Consider the following 26694-nt stretch of genomic DNA (forward strand, 5'->3'; position numbering starts at 1 on the left):
GAACCATCTGAAACCCCTATTCTTGAGTCATGCTCGTTAATAAAGATCAGGCTGATGAAGTACAATTAACCATGTCATCTTAGTATTTATAATAGTGAAGAAAGGAAAGGCTTGGATGAGTTGATATTTACCAGACATTTTTTTGAAAGTAGGTTTCCAGGCCAAGTGTGGTGGCTCATGCCTGTAATCCTAGCACTTTGGGAAGCCGAGGTGGGTGGATCACCTGAGGTCAGGAGTTCAAGATCAGCCTGGCCAACATGGTAAAACCCCATCTCTACTAAAAATGCTAACAATTAGCTGGACCTGATGGCGCATGCCTATAACCCCAGCTACTCAGGAGTCTGAGACAGGAGAATCGCTTGAACCTGGGAGGTGGAGGCGGCAGTGAGCCGAAATCACACCACTGCACTCCAGCCTGGGTGACAGAGCAACACTCTGTCTCAAAAAAAAAAAAAAAGTAGGTTTCCAGAAATTCAGGTAACAATCAGCATGGTACTGCCCTGCAGAGCTGAAAAAGGGAATGTGGGCAACATAAAGATAGCAAAGGTAAAGGAATTGATTTCTAATATCTGTGTTTCCTTTCCTGTTTGGGAGAGTATTGAGAACTTTCCACTCAGGCTTCTTAGATACCCACCCAGACATCATGAATTTCCCTGGTGCATTGACCAAGGAAGGATGGATGTACTTCTAGTTACAATTAAAATTCCAATGTATTAGATCTAAAATTACGGCCACATCCCAAGAGTCACCTGTGGTTTTATTGGATGAAAGGCTGCAGAATTTAAAATAGTAAAACTGCTGTAGTCTAGGCCATCCACTAAAAAAGGATTAGAATAATTAGAGGAACATCCCTGTAGGCTCATGTTATAAGAAACCCACAGAAACCTAGCTAATCGTCCCCTACTGAATGGTGAATGGTTTAAACATCCACGTTCTGCACTGAGACCTCAAAAGCAAGAGGTGTTGCTATGCTAATGCTCAACCAGCTTCATTCCCTGGCTGAATAACGGACACTGTATTAAAGGCAATTAAACCATCAAGCCCTTAAAATTCATATCAGTGTTACGGCTTCGGAGGCTTATTATGAACTAAGAATGTTCATAATAGAAACTTCTGAAAAACCTGCAAGAATTGGGGAACAGAGAGAGGATCATTTGATGAGATTTTTAAGCACTAACGAATACCAAAATAAATTAATCCTCATCTGTATTACCCTAGAAACACGTACCCAGTGTTCAGCTCCAACTCTGGCTCACACTGGTGTCTTGTGCAATTAGAATGTCTAAAACCTACTCTTAACAGATTATGCATCTTATTCATCTAACCCGAACTACATTCCGGGATGAATAATGTTTTAATTTCATTCATTCAGTGAGCCGGATGGCGTCTGGGGAGTGGAAAAGTAACACTTCCCAGCTTATTCCTGAGTCTGCCGTAGCTCTGTCAGAGTGCATAGGATGACAAAGAATCTGCTATGTGGACAGTATTTTACACTCACAGCTGAGCTTTCGTGACAATGATTATTTTGTCTTACTATCCCTTTGGGGGCTCTCATATAATACCATTTGAGGATGTATTTAAAGAAGTAGTGAGGGGCAAGTCTGTTAATGCTTTTGCCGCCTGAAAAAACAAAGAATAAAGGCAGAGGAACACAGAAATGAGAGGCAAAAAAAAACAAAACAAAAAAAATCTGTGAGAAACCCAGAAGTGACCGGACACAGTGGCTCATGCCTGTAATCCCAGCACTTTGGGAGGCCGAGGTGGGGCAGATCATTTGAGGCCAAGAGTTTGAGACCAGCCTGGCCAGCATAGTGAAACTCCGTCTCTACTAAAAATACAAAAATTAGCCAGGCATGGTGGCACACACCTGTAATCCCAGCTACTCGGGGGTCTGAGGCAGGAGAATCACTTGAACCTGGGAGGCAGAGGTTGCAGTGAGCCGAGATCGCACCACTGCACTCCAGCCTGGGCAACAGAGCGATCCTCCGTCAAAAAGAAAGAAAGAAACCCAGAAGGGAAAGTTCGGCTTATTAGAAGTGACTGTTGTAAGGGAAAATGACTATATTTGTATTGTTTTGTTTTGTTTTTACTTTAGACGAGAAAAATATTGAATAAACTTGGTCATGAGCCTCTGAGCAAAAACCAACTCATGAAATAGTAATTCTCTGGAATGCACACACATGACACCTATGAAGGCACACACACACAATGAGGAAGCCATTGCAAAACCTAGCAAGAATAGCATCACAACAAAACAGCCTTTCTGGAAGAAAAATGTCAGGACCTGCTTACACCTATTTATTGAAATCATTTGACAGGTGTTTGGCGAAAGAAAATTTGAGACTCAAAGATGGAAGCACATATCCTGTCCTACCTCACACAGGACTCAGACCCGGGAACTACTGAACCCCACAGGCTCTTGTCACTCCTTAGGATGTGGGATGTTACTCTGCAGTTTTGCAGAGACTACATAATGTAGTTAGGAACAAGTAGGGAATTCATGACCAAAGTGAAACTTTTATGAATGGGTATTTGATAAATTACCTAAGGAGAATTAAAATGTAATGCACTAAAACTAAGTGAATAAACATCTGCTGTGCTTCTCTGCAGTGCTGGTATGTCACAGAAGATGCCGTCTTGGCTCCAGGTAGCTAATCATCATCAGATCAAGAGCTCCCCATCTAGCATGGGTTCATACATCAACCGTGCTAACACCAGAATTGCTTGCAAAGTTGATTGTTTGGAACATTTCTTGAACGAAATACAAATTGGAAAAGTTTTGTGCCAATTAGTCTCTATAAAGGAATCTAAACTACACCCCCCAAAAAATGCAATTTTGACCATTTCTTTTTCTTTTTCTTTTTCTTTTTTTTTTTTTTTTTTTTTTTTTGAGACAGAGTTTCATTCATCACCCAGGCTGGAGGGCAGTGGTGCAATCTCGGCCCACTGCAACCTCCACCTCCCAGATTCAAGCAATTCTCCCACGTCATTCTCCTGGGTAGCTGGGACTACAGGCGTGCACCACTATACCTGGCTAATTTTGTATTTTTAGTAGAGATGGGGTTTCACCCTGATTGTTGGCCAGGCTGGTCTTGAACTCCTGACCTCAGGTGATCCACCTGTATTGGCCTCCCAAAGTGTTGGGATTATAGGCATGAGCCACCTTTTCTGAAGAGAAAACCTTTAAAAAAGGCCAATTTTAACCTTTTCTGAAGAGAAAGATGAAGTAGAGTCAACCTTCTCACTAGACTTTTTTTTTTTTTAAGAAATAAAACCACTAAGTTGCTGTAAGAAATCATCCCTAATAGATGCAACATTCATAATGTATCACACTTCTAAGATGTCGATACAATTTTCTTTGAAAATCCATTATGAAAAAAGTACAGTGTTTCAAATACATATTGTACTTGCTGCCAAATAGTATGCTTTCCCTGAATTCAATAAGAACATGTAACAATGTATCAGTCTGTTTAGTCTCTACCAAATTAAAATTGAAATAAGCGACAGCTATTTGGGAAACCAGAATGAGTAAATTGTACTTTCTCTCATCTCTCAGTCGGACATGGCACAGATCAAATTATATCATTGAGCTGTAGTTCCTGGCATACGAATGCTTAATGTCCAAAAATGCAGTGTCTGCCACCCAGATAAGTAAAGTGAGTTACCTAAGGTCACATAGGCAAACAGCAGCAAAGCCAAAGCTAAGTGCCAATGCGTGTTCCTTTTTTGTCATTAGATTGCTCCTTTCAAACACATGGCGAAGCAATATTGTCTAGCAATTCAGAGAGCCCAGGTTACCTGGGTTCAAATCCCAGCTTTGCCATTTACTAGCTGTGTGACTTGAGGAAAGCTCCTTGGTCTTTCTGCTCCTCTTGTCCTTTCTTCAAATGGTTGTTGGAAGATTAACTATGTTAACTGGGTACTCAAAAATGTTAGCTTTTGGGCTTTTTTCCTCTGTGAATATTTAAAGAGCATGATTAATGCACTGGTGTTCAGTCAGGAGGTATGATTCTGGCTGACACCATCTGCTATAAAAACACACTACTTGAGTGAATTCTGCTAAGAGAGTCCCAGTTGGAGAGCCACAGTTCCAGGCGAATGGACTGGGTATGGACTAGTGGCAGGGCTTCCTGACTTTTTCTTGTCCTTGGCACACACAGAAAGTGATATGTAGCACGCTGGGACAGGCAGACAAGACTGCTTGAAGCTCTAGGCTCCCCATGTCCTGTCCACTTACTCCAAGGACTGGGAGAATAAATGGTTCAGCCCACTTGCAACCCTTCTGAGGCTTACCAGTTGGAAAGCTCTACTGAGGTCCTTGTCAGCTTATCCCTGATGTGTTAGTTCTGATTAGGCATATGGAGTTGTCCCTATTGAGGCTAAAAGTAAAATAGGAACTAGTTTGTCCCAACCAGCTCCTCCAGAAGGTGTGTGGAGAACTTGTGTGCTACCTGTGAGTCTGCTGTGTGGGCTGCATAGACACCGATCCCGCCGCCAGAAACCCCAACTTGGAGTTAAGACACGTGACATAAACAGCTCATGAGTAAGTCCGAGTTCAGGCAGCACTTGATATGTGTGCACTGAGCAATCCAGATGAGATGCAGGGGACTTTGGATAGGGGATGTTTATTGCATTTCCTACTGCATCAGCTGGCACCATACCTATGGAGGACTTCTTGACCATCCAGACATGGGTATTCTGTTAAAGGCGTGGAATCTGTTGATTTCTTGGCCTGACTGGCTGATGATTTGGTTACTTAGGAAGTAGAAGAAACACTGCAGATATTACTGTTGTAAATTCTGGTCAGCAAGGAGGAGTGCCTTGGAAATGTGTAAGTAACAAGATCCATGGAAGAAAAAAACCCTGACATCTCAGAATCATTAACACGAAATGAGTGAAATCCAGGGCTCACATATTCTTTCTCTTGTTGTTGATACTCTTTTTTAAAATTATTTTTTGTGGGTACATATTAGGTGTATATATTTATGGGGTATATGAGATGTTTTGAAACAGGTATGCAATGTGAAATAATCACAACATATATATATTTTACTGTTTAGAAAATCCAATTTCAAAATGTCAAAGAAAATAGACTTAAAAGGGAATATTTTTTACATGGGCTGTGAATTTAGAAAGCAAAAATAATCGGAAAGAGAAAGGCTTTACAGGCCTCTCAGATGAACCCACAATTTGTAATAGTATTTTAAAGAGTAGGAAGGTGGAACATATGATCAAAAACAAAGGGGCACAGAACTTGTTTTAAGGACTCCAAAGTTTTGTAGATGCTCACTTTGGTTGGAACAAAAAGATGAGCAATTTAATGACACCCAGTTTTGAGGATGGTACGTGAGACTAACTGGCTGAAGCAGAGCTACTCAATTTTTTTCTTTTTCAACAAGGAAGCTAGTCACTGTGCTAACTGCAGAGAGTGAAGAGAACAAACAGAAGAAATTGAAGTCCAAGATAAGAGAAAGCATAGTCAGGAAATATTTTACTGCTTTTTGATTAGCTCAAGTCTTTAGGCTCAGAAAAATGGTCTCCCAAAACACTGAGAAAATTTCCACGTGTCATTGCTGAGGCAGCATCAATACCTCTGAAAAAGTCTTGGGAAAATGCTAGATGAGTAGATGGACAATTTTTTTGGAAAATGAATTCCAGAAACCAGACTGATAAGCTGGATTGCAATACCGAGGATGGTTTGAGAACAGAGTCTTTTATAAGCACTTAGTAAAGGAAGCAGTGTTCACTTAGGAACAACACAGATTTGCTGAGAATAAGTCGTGCTAATCTTTCAAGACTTGTGGTAAGCTAAGAGTAGAAGGACTGTCTAACCTGATAAGTAGAATTTGTCAGAAACTGACATTTACTGGTGAAACACTAGATAATATATAAACTTCAGAAATAAGACAAGGATAACTGCTGATATTCAGTATTATTCTGGAGACCTTAACAATGGAATAAGCCAAGGAAACAAAATTAGGAATAACTACTGGAGAGGAAGAAACAAAATTCATGTGATTCTCTTCTTAAAATCCAAGTGAATTCCAACCAATAAGAGTTGTGCAAAGTGGTCAGAGGCAGAAATATCCTAAAGTCAGCAGCTTTGTATATCTATCTAGTCATTTAAAATTTAGGGGATACGGGCCAGGCGTGGTGGCTCACACCTGTAATCCCAGCACTTTGGGAGGCGAGGCAGCCAGATCACAAGGTCAAGAGATCGAGACCATCCTGGCCAACATGGTGAAACCCCGTCTCTACCAAAAATACAAAAATTAGCTGGGCATGGTAGTGCACGCTTGTAGTCCAAGCTACTCAGGAGGCTGAGGCAGGAGAATTGCTTGAATCCAGGAGTTGGAGGTTGCAGTGAGCCAAGATCATACCACTGCACCCCAGCCTGATGACAGAGCAAGACTCCGTCTAAAAAAAAAAAAAAAAATTAGGGGATATGTAATAATAAGATCTCATTTTCAATTGTGACAAAACTGAAAAATACCTAGGAATAAAGTTATGCTCTATACCTTAATGAAAAAGTTTAAAAATTCTAACTGAAGGACATTTTAAAAGATCTGAGTAAATGGAGAGAAATATGTTCCTTATGAATATATTCTTTCAAATTAATCCATAATATGTAATGCTTTGAATCAGAATTCCAGTGGGATTTTCTGGAAGTAACTTGAATTCTGGAATTCAAGAATTGAAGAATTCAAGTTACTATCACAAAAGGAATCTGGAAGACTAGACATGTGATAACAGCTAAGAAAAAAAAGAAAAATGATGTGAGAAAGAGAATAAGATTTATAATGTCACATATACATGTATATATTAAAAACAAAAGTAATTAAGACAATCTGATACAGGGTTAGATAAGTAGAACAATAAAAGTATGAAGAGGCCGGGCACAGAGGCTCATGCCTGTAATACCAGCACTTTAGGATGAGAAGTGGGAGGATTGCTTAAGGCCGGGAGCTGAGACCAGCCTGGGCAACATGATGAGACCCTGTCTCTACAAAAGAAATGAAAAATTAGCCAGGTGTGGTAGTGCACATCTGTAGTTGTAGGCACTCGGGAGGCTGAGATAAGAGGATTGCTTAAGCCCAGGAATTCAAGGCTGCAGTGAGCTGTGATTGTGCCACTGCACTCTCACCCGGGCAACAGAGGGAAACCGTGTCTGTCACAAAACAAAAAAATATGAAGAATCCAAAAATAGGTTTATATTGTCTACAAGTAATGGGCAATCCAGAAAACTGAAACTACTCTAGGCATTTCTTACAGAGGGAATTTAATTCAGGGAATTGGTTATACAAAGGCTGCAAAAACTAAGAAACTTAATTGGACAGCGAGGCAACCTAGAAATTAGCAACAACCAGAACCTGCTTATCACTCCTAGAGCTGGAGGGACAAAGGCAGTGTTCTAGCACCCAGGAGCTAAGGCAGCAGGAAGCCAGTCTAGTGGGAGCTGGAGCCGCAGAGAACTCATGGCTGCTTTCGGAAACATCACCAGAGGCATGAAGAAATGAGGGAGAAACACCCTGACTTGTCTCCTGTGTTCACCCTCCAGTCCATGTCAGTGCCTCCCATTGGCCAAACCTATGTAAAAGCCAGAGGACAGGGAGCCTGAGAAGTAAAGCTTCCTGTAAACAGAGTAAGTCACAGGGGAGCAAAGAAAGGATCTGAGAGCATTCAGGAAAGTGGCGGACACATATGAAGATGGCATTGCAACTTCATGGAGCAAGGGTGAATGATTCTTTGGGTGATCTTGGAACAATTGACTCTCCATTTCAGAAAAAGTTAGGACTTTACTTCACAATATATACATAAACTCCTGATGAGTTCATAATCCAAAAGTGAAAAATAAAAGCTGAAAGTTCACTCTTATGCCAACGTGGAGCTCAGGCAAGTCCCCTCACCAGTTAGCATGCTTTGACAACTCCAGGCCTTAGCACATGCGGTGCCTTCTGCCCAGACCACCCTGTGCAGTCCCTCCCCCAGCCACTGCCATCATCCTTCAGGAGCCAGGACCTGCTTCAAGCATCACTACTGCAGGAAGTCTTCCTTGTTGGTTCCAGTTGGGTTGGGCACCCCTATCCCATGTATCAAGGCAGCAGTGAGCCCTTTGAAGGCTGATATGGTTTGGCTGTGTCCTCACCCAAATCTCTTCTCAAATTGTAGCTCCCACAATTCCCAAGAGTTGTGGAAGGGACCTGGTGAGAGATAATTGAATCAGGGGGCAGCTTCCCCCATACTGTTCTTGTGGTAGTGAATAAGTCTCACGAGATCTGATGGTTTTTTAAGGGTTTCCCCTTTCACTTGGCTCTCGTTCTCTCTTGTCCACCACCATGTGAGACGTACCTTTCACCTTCCGCCATGATTGTGAGGCCTCTCCAGCCACGTGGAACTGTGAATGTATCAAACCTCTTTCTTTTGTAAATTGCCCAGTCTCGGATATGTCTTTATCAGCAGCGTGAAAACGGACTAATACAGGGCAAAGATAACATCTCATTTGTCTTTACCCTTGTGCATGGCACAGTACCAGGCACAAGAGTTGGCCCTCAAATGCATACCAAATGCACTGATATTTCATTTTGTTCTCTGTCTAACCAGTGTTAGTTGAGCAACTGCTATGTGCTTAGTGCTTTTCTTAACACAGTGGAGGACACAAAAACATGTGATGTGACAGTCTCTGTTTCTACAGAGTTAACTATATGGCTGGGAAGACAAGATACATACACAAGGATGTCTTAGCTGGGGGGTTCTGAGGAGGACTTGGATTTTCCTGATGAGTGCACTTGCTGCCTTAAATAGAAGCCAAGACAGATGGGAAGAGGCAGCAGATGGGCAGCACTTGAGGCAGCGAGCAGAGAGGCAGGAGTCCTGGACTGTGTCCCAGGATCAGGCAGGTACCTGCTGTGTGACCTGGTCACCTCCCTCCCGATAGCGAGCCCCCATCCCCCCATATGCAAAATGAGGTTGGATTACTATAGCAGTGGTTCTCAGCCCTGGCCACACATTGGATTTAGAGATAGATTATGGTGTAACTAGTCTGGGGAAGGGCCTGGGCATTGATACTTTTCAAAACCTCTCCTTGTGATATTTTTATCAGCTTTATTAAGATACACATCAATTGTACAACTTCATGTTTTTTAGTATTTTCACCAAGTTGTGCAACCATCACTGCAATATAATTTTAGAACATTTTCATCACCCTAGAAGAAACTTCACACCCATTAGCAGTCACTCCCCCTTCCCTCTGCCCGCCATCCTCCCTATTCCAAGGTAGCCGGTAATCCACTTTCTATCTCTATGTATTTGTCTATTCTAGATGTTTTATATAAATGGAATCCTATAATACTTGGCCTTTTTGTGTCTGACTTCTTTCATGTAGCATATCGTGTTTTCAAAGTTTATCCATGTCATAGCCTGCTCAATGTTTCATTTCCTTTTGTGGCTGAATAATATTCTTTTGTATGGATAGACCATGTTCTGTCTATCCATTCATCAGTTGATGGATATTTGGGGTGTTTCTACCTGTTGGCTCTTATGAATAATGCTGCTATGAACATTCACATGTCAGTTTTTGCACGGACCTGTTTTCATTTCTCTTGGGCATATACTACAAGTAGGCTCACTCAGTCATATGGTAACTAATGTTCAACTTTTTGAGGAACTGCCAAGCTGTTTTTCAAACTGGCTGCACTATTTTGCATTCTCTCCAGCAGTGTATAGGAGTTTTCCCCTGGTTATTTTATTTTATTTTATTTTTGAGACAGAGGCTCCTTCTGTCACCAAGGCTAGAGTGCAGTGGCACAATCTCGGCTCACTGCAACCTCTACCTCCTGGGTTCAAGTGATATTCATGCTTCAGCCTCCAGAATAGCTGGGATTACAGGTGCCCACCACCACGCCTGGCTAATTTTTGTGTTTTTAGTAGAGACGGGGCTTCGCCATGTTGGCCAAGCTGGTCTCAAACTCCTGACCTCAAGTGATCTACCCGCCTCGGCCTCCTAAAGTGCTGGGATTACAGGTGTGACCCATCGTGCCTAGCCTCCCCCTAGTGACTTTAATATTTATCCAGGGTTTAAAACCACAGAACTGGCTGATATCCGAGGGGCCCCATTTCTAAAATTCTGTGATTTCTTATCCAGGATTAGATCCCCAGGGCTCCCCCGGAAAGCCTATGTTGCTCAGAGTGGGGCAGAGCTGTAGAGTCTGTGATTGGCTTGTTGGAGCACTTGACCACTCAGCCTTGTTTCTGAGAGAAAGCCATGCCCAGCATTGGTCACAATTCTGACGGTGGATTCCAGGGGATACCATTATGCCATATGCAACAATTTTTTCTTTTTGAGACAGGGTCTCACTCTGTTGCCTAAGCTGGAGTACAGTGGCTCAATCTTGGATCGCACTGCAGCCTGGACCTCCCAGGCTCAAGCAGTTCTCCACCTCAGCCTCCTGCGTAGGTAGGACCACAGGTGTGTGCCACCATGCTGGGTTTTTTGTTGTTGTAGAAATGGGATCACCCCATGTTGCCCAGTCTCGAACTCCTGGGCCCAAGCAATCCTCCTGCCTTGGCTTCCCAAAGTGCTAGAAGTACAGGTGTGAGCCATCAAGCCCGGCCCAGCATGCACCAATATTGACTGAACACCACATGTTTGGTAGTCCGGCAGTCCAGGATCAGGGAGAGGAGAGGCTCTGCTTGGGGGTACATATGGGATTAGGCAGGGCTGGAAGAGCCCCTGTGACCTCACTTGTTCTGCAAGCAATAAAGTCTCTTATGACTAGGCCGCAGTAGGAACACTAGCTTTTCTGGAGTTGGAGGCCAAATGGGAAGTGGGTCTTCCCCTGAGAAAAAGGAAGAGAAGGGGGCACCAGCAGCTTCCTTGCAGGAAAACTGAAAATTAACCATTAAAGCGCCTAGCACAGTGCTAGGCACATAGCAGCCCCTTCTTCCACACTAGATTTCTTTTCAACTGCCAGCTCATGAAAGCAGAGACTGAAGCCTACATCTGTCCTCTGTCACCCACCCTGAAAACCAGGATGTGGGACCTCCTTTCCAGAATGCCAGGAGTCTCATGAACCTCAGTCTCTGGGGATGGTGAGTGTGCAGCTGGCCTCAACTCCTGGGCCTTAGACAAGGTCCCTGAGTACTGCTGGACCTTCTAGGGTAGGCTTGACCTCTGAGGTCCCTATGAAGAAGGAAGATGCACAACCTAGTGAATGTCATTTACATTGTAGTCTGTGAGTGGCATCTCCAGGAGTTCCGCAGGGCACAATCCATGAAGCCATGAGCAACCCCACAAAACCTCTCCATGTTAAAATCTTCAGGATGATTCCCCAGGCGTGTGAGCTGAGAAAGCACCCAGGTCATTCTACTGCTTGCTTGGGAACTTTTGCTCTTCGAAAGACCTTTGACCTGAGCAGATTCAGGCAGCTTCAGGCAGCTTCTCTGACCCTCATCTATTTCTCTTTTCGTTTGTTTCTTTCTCTGCCTCTCTCCAAAGTAGCTATAAGATGAAGGTCACACATGCATATTTTATTTGACATATTATGAAATGCACTTTCTCACTCCCTGTATATATATCTTTTTACTGTTTTAACTCTTCACTCTGGGTTTCCTTGAAATAAAAAAGTTTTAAATACCACTCACTTTTAACTTGGAAAGACAAATGCATGATACCACTGTGCTCCTCCAAGTCCATGGCAGACATCAATAATCAATCACAGCACTCTTTCCCCCTGAGCTGGGCACAACCTCAGACTCCTTCTGAATCTTGCACTCCAAGCAGAGAGTGAGAATCAATTGGAGCTGGCATGACAGATGATATCTATTTGCCATCCCTCAGGAACTCTTACTCAAAGCTTTCCAACTCCACCTCCAGCCCTGAATGTACGCCAGATCTCTGCTACAAGACATCTTTCCCTTTGGGTGTTCATTCTCACACTCTTTGTTACCCATGTGATGCTCGATCATAATTTTCTCTGCTCAAAGCAGCTCTCATTCTCCACCTCATTTTTTTCTATTAATGACATGCCATTTGCCTGGTCCTCTAAGCTCAAAAAATTTGGAGTTTTCTGACCCTTCCATGTCTCCATGTTCTCCCTTTCTCAAATCCAGCTAGTATGCCTATCTTTTCCTTTTGATGTTTCTCTGATTTGTTCCTCCCATCTAGACAATGATGGTGTCAGACCTTTAATAGGCTGGTGGCAGCAAGGAAGAAGGGCAGGGTGGAAGATGAGCCCCTCAGTTGGGAAGCCCTCTCCAGTCCTTCCAAGCAAAGGGGAATTTTCTCTGCTCTGAGCTCCCAGTCTCTGCAGCTCCTTAGGACAGATATTATTTTCAACATATTTGCAAGACAGGAAAAATAATATTAACAGACTTTGGGGTCCACAGACCTGTTGTCAAATCGCAGCTGCACAACTTCATTAATCCATCCTTTCTTTCATTCTTCCTTCCTCCCCCTCCCTCCCCTCCCTTCTCCCTTCCACCAAATATTTATGGAACACCTACTATATAACAGGTAAAGGTCTCCATGTTTTAAAAAGGGAATCTTTTCTGTAAAATAGCTAGCACAGTACCTGAGACATACAGCAAGTACTGGATAAACAGTTGGGGGAAAGGATGATTCTCAGATCCAGAAATGTGCCCAGAAATCACTTAACCCAACTCACGTTACAGTTGAGGGACTGGAGGCTCAGAGCGACTGCCCAAGCTTCTCTTGCAAAATAGGGGCATAACTAAGACTTGAGCCCAAGTTTTTCCGCTCCAACTCAGGGCACTTTTTGCTGTCTCCATGGGGCATGAAGAGGGTGGATACTCTGATTGTGTTTCAGGCTGGAGAGGCGAGGAGGGATCGTGATTCCCAGAAGCCAAAATCGTGCCTTCTTCCACATTCTTACACACACATAACGTGCACACACACGTGCACACACACATGCACACACATGCATGCGTGTGCTCACAGAACCGTCCTTGAGCAAAGTCTCCAGGAGGCAGCCAAGATGGGTCAGAGATGCAGCTCATGGGACAATGTAGGGGACAAATAGTGCCATTTCTTCTGGACTATCTTATGCAGCTGCAACAGAGTCCTCAATGACACCTCCTCCCAATGTCCCCAAGTGACAGGTCTGCAAACCCTGCTTACAGCTTCAAAATATCCCAGAAGTCAGTTCACCTCACTCCACTCATGAAGAGCCCCAGCTTACATCATCCTTACAGCCAGAGCCAGCTTACCCATTACACGCAGTAGGCACACAATACTTAGGCTCACAATGCTTTCAGGGACTCACAAAAAGGTTTTAAATATTTTTTAAAATAAGAAAAAAATGGATTTTCAGTTAAGGAAAATGTTTTAATATATGTTATTAACATATTTACTTTTATACAATTGTGAAATTTAATTTTTAGTTAATTTTTATAGAAAACGGACAAAGGGGCCGGGAGCGGTGGCTCACGTCTGTAATCCCAGCACTTTGGGAGGCTGAGGTGAGCGGATCACGAGGTCAGGAGATCGAGACCATTCTGGCCAACATGGTGAAACCTCGTCTCTACTAAAAATACAAAAATCAGCTGGGTGTGGTGGTGCACGCCTCTAGTCCCAGCTACTCAGGAGGCTGAGGCAGGAGAATCACTTGAACCCAGTAGGCTGAGATTGTAATAAGCCGAGATCGTGCCACTGAACTCCAGCCTGGTGACAGAGCGAGACTCCATCTCAAAAAAGAAAAAAAAAAGAAAACGGACAAAGGCGGCTGGGCACGGTGCCTCACGCCTGTAATCCCAGCACTTTGGGAAGCCTAAGCGGGTGGATCATGAGGTCAGGAGATCAAGACCATCCTGGCTAACACGGTGAAACCCCATCTCTACTAAAAATACAAAAAATTAGCCAAGCATGGCCTATAATCCCAGCTACTTGGGAGGCTGAGGCAGGAGAATGGCGTGAATCCAGGAGGCGGAGTTTGCAGCGAGCTGAGATCGCATCACCGCACTCCAGCCTGGGCGACAGAGTGAGACTCCATCTCAAAAAAAATAAGAAAGAAAATGGACAAAGGCAAAAGGGCTTGTGGCACACAAAAGTCACAATAAGGCCCTGCTTGCCTGTCACAAAGAAAGAGAGACCCTTTCTTTCAGTTTTCGTGTGTTAAATCTTAGGGAAAACTCTGATTGTCCCTAATTGGATCACATTCCAGAACACACGCCTGAGAAGGATGCAGGACTCTGATTGGCCAGGCTCAAGTCTCAGGCCCGCCCCTGAGGAGGAAATGTCAATCGCATACAAACACAAGGAATGGGGCTTCCTATAAGAAAGAAGATTCTGTGTCAAGAATTGTCCAGCAAAACTGAACTGTCTTCCTCCGAATGCTCTTTCCCTTACAAACACCTTCCCCCAGGAGAACTGATTGCTTCCACTTCTGCATTTTCTTAGCAGTTTGTTCTAGTATGATTGTAAGTGACTGAATCACAGAGCTTCCTACTCTGGTGTGTGAGTTCCTTGAAGGCAGAGTGAAAGAGTGGGCAGTAGAGATCTGAACCACGGAAATGATGCAGAAAAAGGGATTTGCCCTGCGGGGGAGTAGGAGGAAGGGATCTTTATCTGGGTCTTGAAGGCTGGAAGTCTTCCTGGAAGAAGGGGCATTTTCACTGGGTTGACAGATGAGGAAGGACTCCAGGAGGCACCAAGAAGTGAGAGGCATCAGGATGGGAAGGAGTTAGGGTGTGAAGTAGAAGGATGTAGCAGGAGATGAGGCTGAAAAGAGAATGGGACAAGATTGTGGGGAGGTGGGGGCTGTCAGCGCCACATAAAGGATTGTGGCTTTTATCCTTCAAGCCAGGGCTCTTCACCTGGGTCCATGGAGAGGCTCTAGAGGACCTGATATTGGATGTAGAATGTTGCTTGTTGGTGTAGGGAAGGTTCATGGTATTCACCAGATTTCCAAAGGGGTTTCTGTCTTAAAGTGGTTAAGAATTATTAGTATTAGGCTGGGTGCAGTGACTCACGCCTGTAATCCCAGCACTTTGGGAGGCTGAGGCGGGCAGATCACTTGAGGTCAGGAGTTCGAAACCAACCTGACCGACATGCTGAAACCCTGTCTCTACTAAAAATACAAAAATTAGCCAGGTGTGGTGGTGTACACCTGTAATCCCAGCTACTCAGGAGGCTGAGGCATGAGAATTGCTTGAACCCAGGAGGTGGAGGTTGCAGTGAGCTGAGATGGCACCACTATTCCAGCCTGGGCAACAGACTGAGACACTGCCTTAAAAAAAAAAAAAAGAATTATTATTATTAGAGATATATTCAAGCTCCTTGAGGAAGGAGACCATGGTCTGGAATGTAATTAGAATAGCACTCTGGCAATTACTCTGGGAAGGATGGACTAAAGGAACAAGCAGAGACGGGGAGAGCCAGCAGGAATGTTACAGGAGTCTGGGTGGAAGATGACATGGCCTTCAAATGGGGCAATCTTAGTTTAAAAAAAAAAAGGAGGTGATCCATTGGAATTAAAAGATGTTGTAAGCTGGGCACAGTGGCTCACACCTGTAATCCCAGCAGTTTGGGAAGCCCAGGAGGGTGGACCACTTGAGCCTAGGAGTTTGAGGCCAGCCTGGGCAACATAGAGAGATCCTGTCTCTACAAAAAATTTTAAAAATTAGCCAGGCATGGTGTCGTATCCCTGTGGTCCCAGCTGCCTGGGAGGCTGAGGTGGAAGAATCACTTGAGCCTGGGAGCTTGAGGCCACAGTGAGCTGTGTTTGCACCATTGCACTCCAGCTGGGCAACACAGCAAGACCCTGTCTAAGGAAAAGATGTAGCAGTGGTGTTAACTGGAGCTTTCTGCATGTTGTGGGTGACAGAGAGGAAGGGAAAGTGACCCCAAGACTTCTACTTTACATTATGATCTTGTCATAGGATTATTTACTAATGATTTTTATTATTGTTTTTACCTCTTCCTCTCATTTAGAGAATGCCTTTAAAAAAAGAAATAAATATTATTTCATTTAATTTCAAATACTTCTTTAAGGTACAAGATTTAAAGTCTCTGATATATACAAACTTCTACTTTGTTCTTTTTCTTTAAGTATAATATTACCATTGTACATACTTCATAATAACTATGGATCTATTTATTGAATTTATTTCTTTCAGTGTTTAATGCCTAGAAAACATATTTGAAAGTACACAGAGGACTTGCAAGGCATTTTGCTTTTCTAAATCCTGACTGTGTCACCCTCCACAGCTACCCGCTCCCTTCCCCAGTGCTCAGCAGCTCAGACCGGTTACCTTTTGGCATTGAGGAGAATGGGGGCACACCGTTCCTCACCGCAGCTTCAGGAAGGCATCACCACCAGCACCAGCACCAGCATCAGCACCAGCACCACTCAAACTACAGCCTCTCACTGACCCTGGAGAACAAAGAGGGGCCTCTGAGGTCCCCAAACTCCAGCAGCAAGTCCCTTACAAGTGAGTAGGCATGGAGGGGGCAAGGCAGGAGAAGGGGGAGCAATGCTGCCGGGCATGAGACTTCCCTAGGTTCTTAAGACAGACCCTTGTGGTGCAGCACACAATGGTGGTCGTGTTATGCTGGGCTACCAGGTTTGGGCCAGAGTAGACAAGAGCCTTATGCATTTGAGTAGAAGCACTTTAGGGATTGTGGCTTACCAGTCAACTCCAATTTCATCACAGGGTCACAGTTCTCCACATCCTTTCTTTTTCTTTTCTTTTCTTTTCTTTTCTTCTTTTTTTTTTTTTTTTTTTTTTTTTTTTTTTTTTTTTGAGATGGAGTCTGGCTCTGTCACCCAGGCTGGAGTGCAATAGCACGATCTCAGCTCACTGCAACCTCCCCTTCCCAGGTTCAAGCAATTCTCCTGCCTCAGCCTCCTAAGTAGCTGAGATTATAGGCATGTGCCACCACACCCAGCTAATTTTTGTACTTTTAGTAGAGACGGGTTTCACTATGTTGGCCAGGCTGGTCTCAAACTCCTGACCTTAGGTGATCCACCCGCCTCGGCCTCCCAAAGTACTAGGATTACAAGTGTGAGCCACCACACCTGGTCAAGAAGTGAAGGCTTTTGAAAAGTGATTAAGTCATGAGAGTTCCACTCTTATGAATACATTAGTGCCTTACAAAAGAGCTGGAGGAAAAAAATCCCAAAGTGCTGGGATTACAGGTGTGAGCCACGGCACCCGGCCTCCACCTCCTTTCTTAGCAGTTGTCTGCCTCTGCAGTACCCAGCACTGGCTTGAGCAATGGAAAAGAGAAAGAGGGGAGGGAAGTGATGACTGGACTTTCTACTTTCTTCATTATAGAAAAACTCATTCTATCCCATTTTTGACATTTCAATTTGGACAGCAAAGTGGTATCAGATAGATCCAATCTGTCCACTGTTATGGGTCTCAGAAAGAGAAGTCACAAAAATAGAGAGTGAGCAATCAGAAATTTTATTATTTTATTTTATGACAGGGTCTTGCCATGTTGCCCAGGATGGTCTTGAGCTCTTGGGCTTAAGCAACACTCCTGCTTCAGTCTCTGAAAGTTCTGGAATTATAGGCATGAGCCACTATACCCAGCCCAGAAATACTGTTAGCAATATGATAGAATGAGTTTATATCTTTTAAATCTAATAAAAATATGGGCTTTGATTCTGCATGTCAGTTATTTTATTTTTCTAGAAACTCACTTTTAATATATGTTACCGAATAATTCATCTTTGGTAAACTGAGGGAAAGAACCTGTTGTTTATCAAATGTGGTTTGAAAAGTACTGAAGGCTAGATGCAGTGGCATGTGCCTATAATCTCAGCTATTTCGGAGGCTGAGGCAGGAGAATCGCTTGAAACTGGGAGGTGGAGGGTGTAATTACGCCTGTAATCCCAGCACTTTGGGAGGCCGAGACGGGCAGATCACCTGAGGTGAGGAGTTCTAGACTAACCTGGCCAACATGGTGAAACCCTGTCTCTACTGAAAATATGAAAATTGGCTGGGCATGGTGGTGCGCACCTGTAATCCCGTCTACTTGGGAGGCTGAGGAACGAGAATCACTTGAACCCAGGAGGTGGAGCTTTCAGTGAACCGAGATGGTGCCACTGCACTCCAGCCTGGGTGGCAGAGCCAGACTCCAAAAAAAAAAAAAAAGGAAGGAAGGAAGGAAGGAAGGAAGGAGGGAGGGAGGGAGGGAGGGAGGGAGGGAGGGAGGAACTGAAGTGGAGGCTTTGATTTTATCTCTCACCCTTGAACTGAGTCCCCTCTTTGATCTTCAATTTTCTCATCCATGAAATGGGGTAGAGGGTATTGAGATGATGACCAAGGAATCTTCCAGCTCTGATTTTGCGTGAGTCTGTGAGCTGGTGAGACAGGATGAGCCATCCAACCTTCACCTTGGGGCCACAGGGAACAACTCTGTGTCAGCTGAGCTGGTAATGGAAACTCGACACCCACTTGGTATTGAAGAATCAGAACTCTGTCCCTCATCACTATCCACACTGCCCATGCCCTAGTCCCTGCTTCATCTTTGTCTATCTAGATAACCATAACAGCCTCCTAACGGGCACCTGCTCCAGGACAATCTCCAAATAGTAGCTGCCAAAGTCATAGTTCTCACCCCATAACTCTGACCACGTGCCATAAGACTTTTCATTAGCTCTTTACTGTCTGGGGTAAAGTCCTTGCTTCTGAGCAGGGCCGTACACAGACCTGCATATCCTGACCCCTGCCAAGGTCTTCATTCTTCCCTCCACTCCTCACCATACTTTAGCTACATGGAACTACTCTCTTCTCACAAAATACTCTGCTGGGTCTCGCCTCTGTCCTTTGCACCTGCTGTTCCCTTTGCCTGGAATACTTTTCCCCACCTTGGTGAACTCCTACACATCCCTTAGCATGTTTGCTTGTCAGTGAAATGTTCTTTAACACCCGTCCTCAATTCTTGGCTTTGGAGTACCTTCCATCTTGCTCTTATAGCAGTTAAATAAACCTTGTCTCGGTCTTCTTCGGAATATCTCCACATGTGTCTGTCATCCCCATTAGATTAGAATTGTGTCTCGTTCACCTCTTTCTTTCAGCTCCCAGATCCCAGTTGCTAATGATACTTGGCACAAGTTTTAATATGTAATGAATATTTAATATTTAATGAATATTTAATGTATTAATGAGTAAATTCAAGCTAGAAGGAGAAGTAGTGGCAAATAAATCCAAAGTAGCACAAAAATAAAAGTCATTGGATTTGATTTTAGGAACATAACATGGCTTCTAAGGGCACATTATATGCCCGTTAGCCTGAACACCAATCTTTCCAGTTTGCATGGTGCTTTCCCATTTTTAAAGCATTTATACATAAATGACTTCATTTGATATTCACAGCAACCCTGCAAGGTAAGTAATTTTATTTTCATTTTTAAATGGCTCAGAGGGTCAGAGAGGCAAAACAACTTACCCAGGGGCATCCAGCTCATGTGTGGGGCAGTTAGACCTTGAAACCTTGACCTCAGATATTCTCATACCCTGTCAGCTGATGAGTACTCCAGGCTTGAGAGCTGCTGGAGGAGGAGGAGGCCAGCAGAAAGGGTGCTGGGAATCGGGTGCTGGCAAGTGTCCCTTTTCCCCTATATCTATCCATCCTTTCAACCTTTCCTTCTTTATTTCTCCTGGCTGCTTTGTAGAACTGAGTCCAGGAACACCTGCCTTGTTCAGTGAAGCCGCTGCCCATCTAAAGAAGCTGGAACTGGAAACTGTGAAGGCTGCTGGACCCTGGCCTCCTCTGCACATCAACATAAACAAGGTGCCAAGGGCGGGGGCTCGGCACTGACCATGGACTTGGTGCTAACATCAAACCTCTGATTACTACCCTAGCCTGCCTGCTAAACCAAGTGCCTTTGCCTTGGAGGGATCTCTATTCCATCTTTCCTGACATTTCTGTTCAGTCTGTCCTTTAGGAGCAAATATTTACTTACCTTCCTTTTGGGTGAATTATAGCATTAGACGTCGTTCCCAGTGTTTCGCCCAACGGGCTAGATCTGTTTGTTAGTCGTCTCTCCCTCCTACTAGACCGAAAGCTCCAGAGGGAGCATCCACACTTACCGCTTTCCATTTCTAGCCCTCTGTCTCCTTCTGACAATGCCTGGCACATTGTAGATGTTCAGTAACTGTTTGCAGGAGGAAGGAAGGGAGGGATTAAGATAGGGAGGGAGAAGGAGACAGGGCAGAAGCCAGGCCCCCTTTTGGCTAGACCTATTCTTACATCCAAATGGGCAGCCTTATAAAAGCCAAATTTTATCTTAGAATGATACATACCACTGCTGGATTCAGTCGGTCATTTAGTTCAACCTTCTCAATGTCTCAGACCAGAGGAAGGGAAATGACTTTCTCAGGATTACACAGCCCTTGACAACCTTCTCAATGTCTCAGACCAGAAGAAGAGAAATGACTTTCTCAAGGTCACATGGCCCTTCACAAGGTTGCAAGGCCTTTGAATCTCCATCCAGTGTCCTTTGCACTCCAACATGCTTCCTCGTTTTCTTTGCCAGCATTTCTCAACTTTGGCACTAGCAACATTTTGACCTGATGACTCTTTTTTGCAGTGGCAGGCCTATGCATTGTAAAGTGTTTTGCAGCCACCACACACTAAATGCCACTAGGGACCCCCATCCAGTTGTGACAACCGAAAATGTCTCCAGACATTGCCAAATGTTCTCAGAAGGGCAAAATCTCCCCAGTTGAGAACCACTGTTGTACATACATTTTAATTTTTTAAATCCCCAAAGGAAGAATCTTTTTCATTCATGGTTCCTTTCTTCCACTTTAACGCTTAGCTTTGTCCCTTTATGAGAGGGAATAGGAAGAATTTGGAAGAACTGCCCTGTGCAGCATGGGAAGGTTATACCTCCTGCCCTTCCCGTCCCTGACCTTTCCCATAATCCCTCAGCAGGGCGGCCTGTGGTTCCTTTGATTACTAATGGACCCCAACTTCAGGTTTAACCTTCAAAGCCCTGCTTATTCACTTTTTTTCTATACCACCCTCCGTGATGGCCAGCTAGAGAGAATTCCTCCTGCAGGATGGCTCTGATAGCTGTTCAGTCAACAAATCTTTATTAAGCAGGCTTACCCTAGCTGCTAGGGATTCAACCCAATGCACTGTGTGGCCCCGATTGGTCTTTTTTCTCTTAGTTGCCTGGTTTTCAACTTTTCTTCTGCAGTATACACAATAAATGGTTTTAATGGGGGCTTATCCAGAGTTTGGCAAAATCCAAAAATATTTTGCAAGGAAATACAGCATATAGTGTAGCACAGAACCCACAAGCTCTATAGTGATTTGCAGTTGCCATGACTACTGGTGCGGCATTGACAATAGTGGTTTGCTCTGGGTGAAGGCCTAGCTGAGACACCTGTGGGTTATTCCTAGAGGTCAAGTTACAACTCCCTTCCTATCTCCTCCACTCAAAGAAATTGGCGTGCATGGTGGCTCATGCCTATAATCCCAGCACTTTGAGAGGCTAAGGCAGGTGGATCTCTTGAGGTCACAAATTCAAGACCAGCCTGGGCAAGATGGCAAGACCCCATCTCTACTATAAGTATAAAAATTGCAAGATGTGGTGGCAGGCACCTGTAATCCCAGCTACTAGGGAGGCTGAGGCAGAAGAATCGCTTGAACCCACGAGGCAGAGGTTGCAATGAGCTGAGATCCTGCCACTACACTGCAGCCTGGGTGACAGAGCAAGACTCCCTCTCCAAAAAAAAAAAAAAAGAAAAGAAAAAAGAAAGAAAGAAAAAGGAAATGCATTAGTAATCAAGTAAGCTAGAGTGACATAATTGTACAGATAATTTTGGCTTTGTTCTGACACACACACACACACAAAATATATTACTTCACACTTTGAGGTTTTTTTTTTTTTTTTGAGATGGAGTCTCACTCTGTCTCCCAGGCTGGAGTGTAGTGGCATGATCTCGGCTCACTGCAACCTCCGCCTCCCAGGTTCAAGCAATTCTCCTGCCTCAGCCTCCCAAGTAGCTGGGATTACAGGCACACGCCACCACACCTGGCTAATTTTTATATTTTTAGTGGAGACAGGATTTCACCATGTTGGCCAGGCTAGTCTTGAACTCCTGGCCTCAAGTGATCCACCCGCCTCGGCCTCCCAAGGTGCTGGGATTACAGGTGTGAGCCACCGTGCCTGGCCACACTTTTTTGTTGTTGTTATTGTTATCATTCATGAAACATTCCTTGCAACAGACCTCACTTCTCACTTCCGATCATGGCACCAAAATTGGGAGCCATTGGCTTGGATGACTTTTAAGGTTTTTTTCCAGCCTCAAGGATCAAGAATCCTCTGATTCTTCTAAGGTTTGGATAACTTCCTGTTCTTGATTGAATGGTGAGATGTCATTTTCACTGTCCAATTCCAAAGTTTGTGCCCAAAATTAACACAAGAATTTAATTATCAGATTTTAGATGTGTAAACAATTTGTATAAACAATTTAAATATACATCTGGTCATTTCTTTATCCCCAAACAGTATCCCCAAACAAATGGACTATTTCCAACTATAATAATATCAAAGCCTAATTGTCATTCATGTCTATGTTTTGAAATCTGTAATCCCATATTGAACAATTGAAATTGACTGAACATAAAATACAAATTACAGTCACAGGAAAAGAGAAAGCACAATGTTCTTGAAGCCATCCTCTAGGCAGGAATGATTCGGTCTTGGAACCCAGATGCTTGTCTCCCACAGAGATATCTTTTATACAAATTCATGTAACAACGCACACATTTCCCAAAATGTATATTGACCTTCACCTGCGTCAGTTCATATAGCAGAATATTACAGGTCTTGCTTTGTCCAGCATGAACAATAACGAGCCAGGTTGAATTTTATGTCCAAAAAAGCAGTTTAGAATGAGTAAATTCAAGGGGAATATCGACGCTAATTTTTCGTTCTTATTTTAGCAGCATTCTATTTTTTGAAGTGGGTCTTCGGTCATTACTGCCAATATAACTACTTCCCCTTAAGCAATTGTCAAAAGCCTCAAATGGGCTTTATAACCAATTTGACTCCTGTATGCCAGCATACCATTCCGAAAAATTAAATCTAATTTAAAAATTATCTCTTCATGCACCAGTGAAATATCCATTCAATTATCTTGATGTAACAGGATTTACAAACACAAGATAAATTATCTTAAGGGTATACTGTAAACCTCACCTTTCAAAATAAATGTTACTTATTTGCCCGAAGGAGAAAGTGGAGGCCCTCAGGATAATGAATCCAGTCAAATGAGCCAGATTTCTTCAAATTCAACTTGGCGGTTCAGGAACAATTGATAGCTCAGGGTCGATCATTAGTGTTCTCACATCCAATGCTCTTTTTTTTTTTTTTTGGTTATATATGTTTGGTAACTAAAGAATCTAACCTGAAAATACATTTATATCTGTTTTTCTCCCTTGAGCACCATAACAATCTTATGAAGAAAGAAACAGATTCAGAGAATTTAAGGGGAAGCAGTATGATTGACTAGTCAGGAGCTCTGGCTTTGGAGTAACCAACGTCACCATTTCTAGCTGTCAGTCTTGGCTCCTCTGCTTACTTCCTGTGTGACTATGGGCAAGTGACTTACCATCTCTCTGCTTTGTTTTTTGTATCTATAAAATGGGGATAATGATAGTAGCTACCTTGAAATGAGATGATTACATGAGGGGACTCGGTGAGACATGCATATGAAATGCATAGTCAGTGGCTAACCCATAGTAAGCTCTCAGTATATGTTGGCCACTGGCATTGTTTTTCTTTTTATAATCAGCATCTTTTTTTTTTTTTTTTTTTTTTTTTTTTGATACAGGGTTTTGCTCTGTTGCCCATGCTGGAGTGCAGTGGCACAATCTTGGCTCACTGCAACCTCTGCCCCTCAGCTCAGGTGATTCTCCCGAGTAGCTGGAATTGTAGGTTCTGGCCACCACGCCCTCCTAATTTTTCTGTTTTTAGTAGAGATGGGGTTTCGCTGTGTTTCCCAGGCTGGTTTCCAACTCCTGGGCTCAAGTGATCCACCCACCCCGGCCTCCCACAGCACTGGGATTACAAGTGTGAGCCACCGTGCCCAGCCCATGATCTTTTTTTTTTTTTTTAAATGGTCCAGGTAAGTGACAAAGCTGAGATTCAAATCTGTCTCTGCCTGTCTTGCTATTACATAAAATCGGAGAGTTCTGCTTGGTCTACCAAATGCTTCTCCATATGTTCAGAGGTGCCCCTGGGAAACTCTACCTCATTTCTTTATTAAACAATGTTAGCTGGCCAGTTGCTCTATACTTCCTCTAGCTTTCATAGCACTTGGTGCGTACCAACGTGCTCACTAGGACTTCTTAATTAGTGAATAAGATTAATGTTGGAACTTGTAGAACTTGAGATGTTTAGGGCATTTGATTCTTGCTCTGGTATATGGTGGCTGGTATGTCACATTTAGTCCTAATATTACTGAACTGACCTCTAGCAATCACACAGTCCTATGCCTTTCTTATAAAACATGTCTCTTCTAATAATGACTGTATATTATCAGAATCTTCTTTAGTACGTATTTATTGGACATCTAGTATGTGCTGGGTACCATATTAGCACTGGGATAAGAAATGACCACAATAGGCATGGTTAACAATAAGACCTTATTTCCCAAAATGTGGTGTGTATACCATCAAAGATGATTCCAGGTTGTACACATGGATGAGTACTTTTTATTTTAATAGTGATATAAATATCATGTTTCTTATAATAAATATAATAGTCATAAAACCTATAATTTCAAAGATATTATTGCTTTGAACACAGTTCAAATAGATGTTCCCAGGGTAATTCACCTTAACTAGATCACATGAATTATAGATATGTGTTCTGTGAACACATGAGATATGGCAAAAATTATAAAGGTTGTGCAAATTACTGAAGTGCAAGACACTCTACAATAAGGTAACAGATATAAATTTCTTGTTGAAAATCACAATTTTCTGCCAGATTTGTTGTCAAACTGCCAATGAATATTTTGTACCCTTCCCCTGGACCCAACAAGTCACAGAATTGAATCTTTCTATGTAAGAGATGGCAGTTATGGGGAAAATAGCACTGGACTGAGGTTAGGAGACTTGAACCAGGAGATTTCCAGTTCTGCCACTGGCTCTTGCCCCATGATGCTGGAAGAGCCTATTCCTTTCTTTGAATTTTTACCCTGGCTTCTGGTAGGTCCTCACCCTATTTCACAAGGGAATGAGATGCTGTGCCTGGGAATCCTTTGCAAATAGTAAAGCACTGATAAAAATATAAGGAGTTGGTGACATCCCTGTCTATGTATGTAGGTCTATGTGTTATATGCGGTTATGATTATTGGGAAAAGTTAATGCACATGTTTCTGTCTTTGTTTACAATCTGCTGTTTGTATTTTGGTTTGTCTCAGGCTGAAGAAAAGAAAGTCTCGGAGAAAACTCTTCAGACTCCACTTTTGCCTTCCCCTGTGGCGGATCATGTGAAGTGTAACATTCTGAAAGCCCAGTTGGAAAATGCTTCCCGAGTGAACATCCAGGTGTGCCGAATGCATACATTCCTTTGATTTCATGTTATAGGATTTCCTCGATGCCACAGAGAAGAAAGAGGCACCGTAGGACTGAGATGCTGTGTCAGTCAGGGTCCAGTCAGGAGATGGGAACCGGGTATGTGAACCATACCTGATATGTGAACCAAGATTTTCATGTAAAAGAATTAGGTACATGAAAGGGTAAAAAGAGAACTTGAAGGCAGCAGTTCTCAAATGTTATTGTGCATAGGTCACCTGGAAAACTGGGCCCTGTGCCTGGAGATTTGGTAAATTGGGGTGGGGGCTCATGAATATTCCTCTTCTCTCCTCTCCCCTCCTCTCCTCTCCTCTTCTCTCCCCTCCCTTACCCTCCCCTCCCCTCTCCTTCCTTTATTCCTTCTTTCCTTCTTTCTTTCTCTCTCTTTCTTTCTTTCTTTCTTTTTTCTTTCTTTTTTCTTTCTTTCTTTCTTTTTTCTTTTTTTTTTTCTTTTTTCCTTTTTTTTTTTCCTGTCTCACTCTGTTGTGAAGGCTGAGCTGCAGTGGTGGGATCATGGCTCACTGCAGCCTCAACTTCACAGGCTCAATCAATCCTCCTGCTTCAGCCTCCCGAGTAGCTGGGACTACAGGCATGCACCACCACACCTAGCTAATTTTTGTACTGTTTGTAGAGACAGGGTTTTACCATGTTGGCCAGCCTGGTCTCGAACTCCTGGACTTAAGCAATCCTCCCACCTCAGCCTCCTAAAGTGCTGAGATTACAGGTGTGAGCCGCTGTGCCAGCCTGAATATGCATTTCTAACAAGCCCACAGGACCACATTTTGGGTCACACTACTCTAAGGTGCCAGAGATAGTAACTGCAGGCAGCACTTTCCATCCCTACAGCTGAGGGAACAGAGATGCTGTCAACACTAAAATTTAGATATTTGAAGGAGAAACCCTGTGGAGACTAAACTCAGACTTCTAAGCAAGGGTCACTGTGCCTGGCGCTGGCATTTCTGAGCTCTTAAGACATGATCTGTGGGGCCTGGACTCAGACTGAGGAGGGGACATCAGCTGGCTGGTGCTGATATGTCTGAGGTGGACACCATGCAGCTGGATCTGCCGGTGTTGGAAAACTGCAAATTGTATTCAGCTATGACTGCAGGAGGAACTGCTGCTGCCCA

At 43.5% G+C, this 26694-nt stretch overlaps 1 protein-coding gene across 3 annotated transcripts in view; it reads left to right on the top strand.

The window, feature by feature from the left end:
• The window catches only part of EPB41L4B (erythrocyte membrane protein band 4.1 like 4B), a 150756-nt gene that overhangs the window by 87897 nt on the left and 36165 nt on the right, over positions 1-26694 (top strand). For all 3 annotated transcript variants that reach the window (XM_050759544.1, XM_050759542.1, XM_050759543.1), the window contains exons 16-18: positions 16223-16446; positions 19641-19759; positions 25414-25539. In XM_050759544.1, coding sequence (XP_050615501.1) covers positions 16223-16446; positions 19641-19759; positions 25414-25539 — 469 coding nt within the window. The remainder of the gene's footprint in view (positions 1-16222; positions 16447-19640; positions 19760-25413; positions 25540-26694) is intronic.

The sequence above is a fragment of the Macaca thibetana genome, chromosome 15, assembly GCF_024542745.1.
Source record: "Macaca thibetana thibetana isolate TM-01 chromosome 15, ASM2454274v1, whole genome shotgun sequence".
In the NCBI taxonomy this organism is placed as follows: Eukaryota; Metazoa; Chordata; class Mammalia; order Primates; family Cercopithecidae; genus Macaca; species Macaca thibetana.